Genomic DNA, 7,189 nt, shown 5'->3' on the forward strand with positions numbered 1-7,189 from the left:
CTCCCTACCTCCCTTCCTCCTTCCCTTCATTCCTTCCTTCCTTCCTTCCTTCCTTCCTCTTACTTCCTTCCTTCCTTCTTTCTTTCTTTCTTTCTTTCTTTCTTTCTTTCTTTCTTTCTTTCTTTCTTTCTTTCTTTCTTTCCTTCTTTCTTTCCTTCTTTCTCTCTTTTTGCCTTTTTCTAGGGCTGCTCCCATGGCATATAGAGGTTCCCAGGCTAGGGTTCTAATCAGAGCTGTAGCCACTGGCCTATGCCAGAGACACAGCAACATGGGATCTGAGCTCCGTCTGCAACCTATACCACAGTTCAGAGTAATGCTGGATCCTTAACCCACTGAGCAAGGCCAGGGATTGAACCTGCAACCTCATGGTTTTTAGTCAGATTCGTTAACCACTGAGCCATGACAGGAGCTCCAGACAATGCCAATTATTTCTTACTGGTCTGAAATCCAATTATTTTATCTGGTAGATGCATGAGTACAGGGATGCTTCTGAACATTCTAAAATGTATATTGCAGTCCCCACAACAAAGAATTATCTGGCTAAATTGTCGGTAGTGCCAAGGCTGAGAAATTCTATTTTAGGAAGATATAAGAGTAAAAAGCTCAGACTCAATAAAGGTGGTTACAACCAAAAAGATAAAATAATACCACACTGTCCACAGCCCTCATCTCTGAATTGTCTCACTTATCATCACAGGGCTCTCTCTAATTTCTACACAAGCATCCCCTGCTCATACTTGTTACTTTGAAATGGGAAGGATGGGGGCTGTCTACGAATTGCTGATCAATGAACTTGTGATGGCCCCCAGTTGAAATAACTTGCCAGTGACAAATGTGCAAAATAGAATTTCTCAAAGCTGTGTTCCTCTTTATAAGGTTCTCTTAATTTCTTAGTCTCCATGATTTTGTAGGTAGGCTTGTTCTTGGCAGTCTTCTGGAAACAGAAATTGTATTGAAATCTCACGTGTGTGCTGCTATCCCTTGGAAGCGCTCAGCCTGGATTTGCAAATATTTTATTTAAATTTATCAATGGTTTTATGTTTTGCTCTTCTTTCTTCCTTTTATTATAAGGGTATTTTTTTCCTTATATGGCATAACTGTCAGGTGGCCTGTCACCCTGAGTGACTGGAACTCACTACCTTGAGAAGAATAATTCGTCTTTGGATAGTTATTTTCTCAGCAGCTAAAATATGCCTTCCTGTGATTTCAAACTCTTTGTTCTCTTTGTTCTAGTTCTGTTCTTAGGGGTCATGTATGTAAAATTTGGTCCTTCTTCCCTGTTCAGATGTCAAAGGCAACTATCATTTTACTTCCAAATTTCTTCACCATCCTAAAAATAATTAAAAATTTTTTTTTTGTCTTTTTGCTATTTCTTGGGCCGCTCCCGCGGCATATGGAGGTTCCCAGGCTAGGGGTCCAATCGGAGCTATAGCCACTGGCCTACGCCAGAGCCACAGCAACGCGGGATCTGAGCCGCGTCTGCAACCTACACCACAGCTCACGGCCACGCCGGATCATTAACCCACTGAGCAAGGGCAGGGACCGAACCCGCAACCTCATGGTTCCTAGTCGGATTCGTTAACCACTGCGCCACGACGGGAACTCCCAATAATTTAAATTTTTAAGGAAAAAATTGTTCCTATATTGTTTCCCCAAGTTTACCCCACATCTAGCACAGTTCAGCACATAGGAGGTGCTATTATTTAGCACATTCAAATATTATACATCATATATTTTATGACATAAATTAATAATCAAATGACTACATGACTCCTGGGCACTAGTCTAATTTCTTTTTCTTATGTCTTTTAAAAAAGGAAACATTGTATTTAAAACAAATGATAGCATACTAGATCTGATTAGAATGGGAAAAAAAACCACCATCTTTCCTCCTGGGAAATATGTGGTATTATTGATTTATATGTTAACAAGTCAAGTTTTGTTACCAAGTAGACCTGGTAGAAATATGGGAAGTTTCCTACTAGAATTAAAGAAACTCAAAAGGCTTCTTTCTTTGCATCTTCTTTCTCTAATGTGAGACCAGTTCCTGGCAAGTGGCTTGAGCTGGAAGTAATATCCTACAGACATGTCTCTATCCATCCCTTTCTCTCACCCCCACCAAACACAAAACTCTGAAGCACCTGGGAGCATGGGGGTAAGCATTTGACCCAGGACAATGTGCTTCTTCCATTCTAAACCCCAACAATCACTCTCCCTTAGAAAGGGATTTCCAGAAACTAAGACTCAAGTTTTCTCCTTAGGGTATTGAAAGCCAGAGTGAGATATCAAGTTAATTGTGCGCTAGTCATGTGACTTCAAAGATTAAATATAGACAGGCACTGACAACACTAAAGTCTCAAAGAAGGAGGAAAAACATGTATCATAGACATGATATTTGAAAAAAAAATGCCTGAAACTTCCAAAATTTTGTAATAGCCATAAACTTACAAATTATAATTAAAATGGTATTTATGACATTTGCTACTCACAGACTATCCATATGTTACTTTATATTTCCCAGACTCTTGCAATGAGTCTGGGGTATGCGATTTCTTCAGGTCAATGGGTTTCAAGCAAAATTACTTTGTGACTTTGGGACTGACTTACTTAAGAGATTGAGGATGAACCTCCATGTCCCTTTCCCTGATGAAGGACTTTGAAAGCCTCATGTTGGATGTTAGATATTCCATTAGCTTGGAGAAGAACTGCCCCCCAACTCACCAATTTTAAACTAAATTTGTTATGTAATGTGAACCCCAAAATGAACATTTTATGAAACTGACATTTTGAATACTACAACATAGCTAGTCTTCATGTCTCATATAAGCCATGAAAACTCTTCAGTAATAAATAGTTAATTAAAATGTAATGATGATCATTATTGATATTTTATTTATACCTCATCAGAATTCAAGAGGGCTAAGCAAATAGGGTCACTCCAGTGTATAAGAAAGTTATGGAAAGTATACACAGAGGTTATACTCATGGTATGTGAGGCAAAAATGTTGTATATTTGTTTTTTTCTTAAGTAATGTTATAGAGATATAATTCACATATGATACAATTCACCCACTTGCATGTACATTTGATGGATTTTAGTATCCTCACAGATATATGCAATCACCATGGCCACTTTTAGAACATTTTCATCACCTCACAAAGAAGCCCCACATCCTTTAGCTATTACTTTCCTCTTTCCTCATCATCCCATATTCTGCTCCCACGCCAGCTCTAAGCAACCATGGATCTACTACTTAGTACCTCTAGAGATTTCCCTATTCTGGACCTTCATTTTGGAATCGTCTAATATATGGTCTTTTGTGACTGGTTTTTTTCACTTGGCATAATATTTCAAGGTTCACCCATGTTGTAGCCTGTATCAGTATCTCATTCTTTTCTATATTTCATTATAGCACATTTTGTGGATGCATTCATCCATTGATGAACATTTGAGTTGTTGACATATTTTGGCTATTATAAATAATGCTCCTATGAACACTCATATACAATTTTTTGGGTGGACATGCATTTTTAAATTTCTCCTGGGTTTCTACCTAGGTATAGAATTGCTGGGTCATAATAACTCTATGTTTAATCTCTTGAGGAACTGCTCATCTGTTTTTCAAAGCTGCAGTCTCATTTTATATTCTCAACAGTAGTGTATGATGGTTCTGATTTCCCCATATTCTGGCTGACACTTTTTATTATATGGCTTTTTAATTCTAGTCATCCTAGTGTCATTATTGTTTGTTTTGCATTTCCATGATGAATAATGTTGAGCACCCACTCTTGTGCTCCTTATCCATTTGCATATCTTCCTTGTAAAAATATCTATTCAAATCCTTTGCCCATTGTTTGAAATTGTACATAATTTTGCATAACAAAATTTATGCATATCTATATTGGGGGGAGAGAGAGATGGACAATTGTAATAATGAGGCTTTTTCTGTCTTTCTTGCTTTTTAAAATAATAACCTCAAACTCACTAATACAAAACGACAACTATTTTATTATGCTACCAGATTTTGTGAATCAGCAGTTCAGACAGAGCATGGTAGGATGGTTTGTCTCTACTTTAAAATGCCTGGGACTTCAACCTCAGAATACTCAGTTGAATGTGACTCAGATGGGCAGAGCTGGCATCAATAAGCAGGTTCTTACTCACATATCTGTCACTGGACTGGGAAGATTCAGTCTGGGCTGAGTTGGAGTGGTTGACCAGATTGCCTATGTATGGCTTCTTCATATGGCTTGGGTTTCCACACAATATGCTGGTCTCAGATTCTTCGACTTCCGAGAGTGCTCAGAACTCTAGGTGGAAATGTTTTAGTGATGAAGGCAAAGGATGCATTTTTATGACAGCCTTGGGAGTCTTGTAATCGTCACTGTATTATATTTTGGTTGAAGCAGTCACAAGCTCATCCATCTTTAGGAGGAGGGATTGCAGATCCTAGATCTCAGTAAGCGAAGGGTAAAGAGTTTGCAGCCATGTTTTAAAACTGCCATAGACCCCAAGAGATCCTTGTGTAACATCAGATAGCAAATTTTCTGTATTTATATAAAATACAGGTTCCTTATATATAATGTGTACTGGTGAGATGAAAAGCAAAGATAAACTTTGACTATAATTTAAGATACCTGCTGCATGTGGTGTTTAGGGAAGTATGCCTCTGAGATCTCTGACTTAAGAGAGCATTATTGGCTATGTAAGAGCAAATACATATTAAAAGTAAGAGGATTAATTCTCCCTATTACAAGTAAGCACCCCTATTCTCCCAGTTTCTATGGGAGGGCAGGAACCTAACTTCAGCTGGCTCCAATTGGCAAAACTACTTCCCATCATAAAGGTTAGATTTTTTTTTCTTTTGTAAGAGAATTAACTAAAACAGAATGTTACCTCAATTACTAAGCCAGCTTAGGATAAAGTATGTTTAATAAGTGGTGCTACCAGCTCATTTTACTTCAGGACTAGTTACTGCTTTCCTTGAGAACATGTATGTAATGAGTTGTGTCTGCTTTGCCATATAAAATGGTGAGATTTCTTCCTTTTTTTGAAATTGTTTTAATTAAAGTATAGTTGGTTTATAATATTGTGTCAATTTACACTGTGCAGAAAAGTGACCTAGTCAAACGTGTATATACATTCTTGAGATTTCTTTCTGTTTTTGCAGTCCCTTAGCTGATTGCCTATAATATACATCATATTCTGGTTTAATGGTTATTTAATAACAAAACTGTATACTACCCTGTGGAGAGGTGGGAGAATATTTTGATTTTAATTATATTTTCCCAAGAGCTGACAAGTTCATGTTCTTATGCTCTGTAACCCATCACCCCATTCCCTTCTATGAGCTGTTCCCAGTCAATTAGCCCAGCAGAGATTCAATGTCAGGCCTGCTCCTGGGAGCCTCAGAACTCTTCTGACGTGCACCATGGACTTGACAATGCCCACTGGCCTTCTTGAAAAGTTCTTCGAACTACTTAGGATTGTTTCCTAAGAACTTCCTTCTTCTTCCAGAAGAGTCAGACTTACATGGTGGTATAACTGCTCTCCCAGCCTTCTTCTCCTCCCTCTTTTGTTCCCATTCAGGCATTTCCCTCAGTATTCTCCTTGCTTCTCAGAGCACCCAGATTGGGATAAGATATTTTCTAGATTGAGGTTTAGTATTTCTAGCTTATAACTGAGAATGAATCAACTCAAATCTTAAGAAAAAAATTATAAAAAAGACATTTAAAAATTGACCTCTATTTTGTGTGCTGGCAAACCAGGATTCAAATTCGAATGCATAGCTTCACATGGAAATTATAGGCAGTATCATAGCAGCATGTAATACAATATCTGCCTTGAAAATCACTAGCTGAGATCTTGAGAGAAATAAAGGTGGTTTTTCCAAAGGTAACTAAGACTTTGGGTGCATGCTGAAGGCATTCCTTTCTTTGTCAGTGGATATTAAAATACAGGAAAAAGGAACTTATTGAACCTCAAAGCTTTGGATGCATACAACACCTCATATAAATCAGTGGAGCACTGAAGGAAGAGCTTCCCTATCAGCAGGCATGGCAAGCACATTGGAGAATATACTTATGATTATTTATGCTGTAATATTCCTAGTGGGGATTTTGGGAAATGGATTCATTTTACTGGTTAATTGTATTGATTGGATCAAGAACAGGAGGTTCTCCCTGATGGACTGTATTCTCACCTGCTTGGCTATTTCCAGAATATTTATGCTGTGCATAATAATTTTGAGTATAGGCTTACATGTAATCTCTGTGACAATATGGTGCAATAATGATCTACTGATAAGTTTGGAAAACCTCTGGATAGGATCCAATTATTTCTGCACAGTCTGCACCACCTGCCTCAGTGTCTTCTATTTCCTCAGAACAGCCAACTTTTCTAATTTCCTTTTCCTCTGGATGAATGGAGAATTCACAAAGTGCTTCTCATTAGTGTTCTGGGGGCAGCCCTCTCCTTTGGCTTGAGCCTTCTTTTTAAGGATATGGTAGTAAAGATCCTGCTCAAAAATCAAATAGACTCTGAGAGCAATGTGACATTGTACTTTTCAGAAAGAAAACATATATTAACTTCACATTTTTTCCTTGGCACAATGTTCATCATCCCCTTTGTAGTGTCCCTGACCTCCTTTGTCCTTTTAATCCTCTCCTTATGGAGTCACCTCAGGCACATGAAGAGCACCGTGTCCAGGGATACTAGCACAGAGGCCCATGTGAGAGCCATGAAGTCTATGATCTCATTCCTTCTCCTCTTCATTCTGTACTATGCAAGCAATATTTTGTTAATGTGGGGCTATGGCATGCAAGACAATTTTGTGGTAAAAATCTTTTCAAATGTGCTATTATTTTTCTATCCATCTGGCCATCCATTTCTTATGATTTTATGGAACAGCAAATTGAAACAGGCTTCTCTCCGTATCTTGAGGAAACTGAACTGTTCCATGAATCCAAGAAAACCTACACTTCCGTAAACATGCCTGAAATGATGATGATTTTCCCAAGAATGAGGACAACAAACAGGACTTTGTGTACATCTCTTTAATTCATCCAGACTTAAAATTCTGTTCTGTGATATGTCATTGAGGCTTATTGAAAATATCTGCTTGTGATACATTAAAAGGAAAAGATTTTGCTGTGTTTCCACTGAAATAGTGAAGTGACGATAAAATTC

The 7,189-nt window shown here is 38.0% G+C and overlaps 1 protein-coding gene across 1 annotated transcript; it reads left to right on the forward strand.

Moving 5' to 3' along the window:
* Nucleotides 1-6,057: 6,057 nt before the first annotated feature.
* Nucleotides 6,058-6,989, forward strand: LOC125131600 (taste receptor type 2 member 7-like). Its single transcript, XM_047788390.1, is given in 2 exon segments — nucleotides 6,058-6,421; nucleotides 6,424-6,989. Coding segments are annotated over 2 exon segments (930 nt in total).
* The last annotated feature ends 200 nt before the right edge of the window (nucleotides 6,990-7,189 follow it).

Source organism: Phacochoerus africanus, chromosome 7 (genome assembly GCF_016906955.1).
Source record: "Phacochoerus africanus isolate WHEZ1 chromosome 7, ROS_Pafr_v1, whole genome shotgun sequence".
Lineage (NCBI taxonomy): Eukaryota > Metazoa > Chordata > Mammalia > Artiodactyla > Suidae > Phacochoerus > Phacochoerus africanus.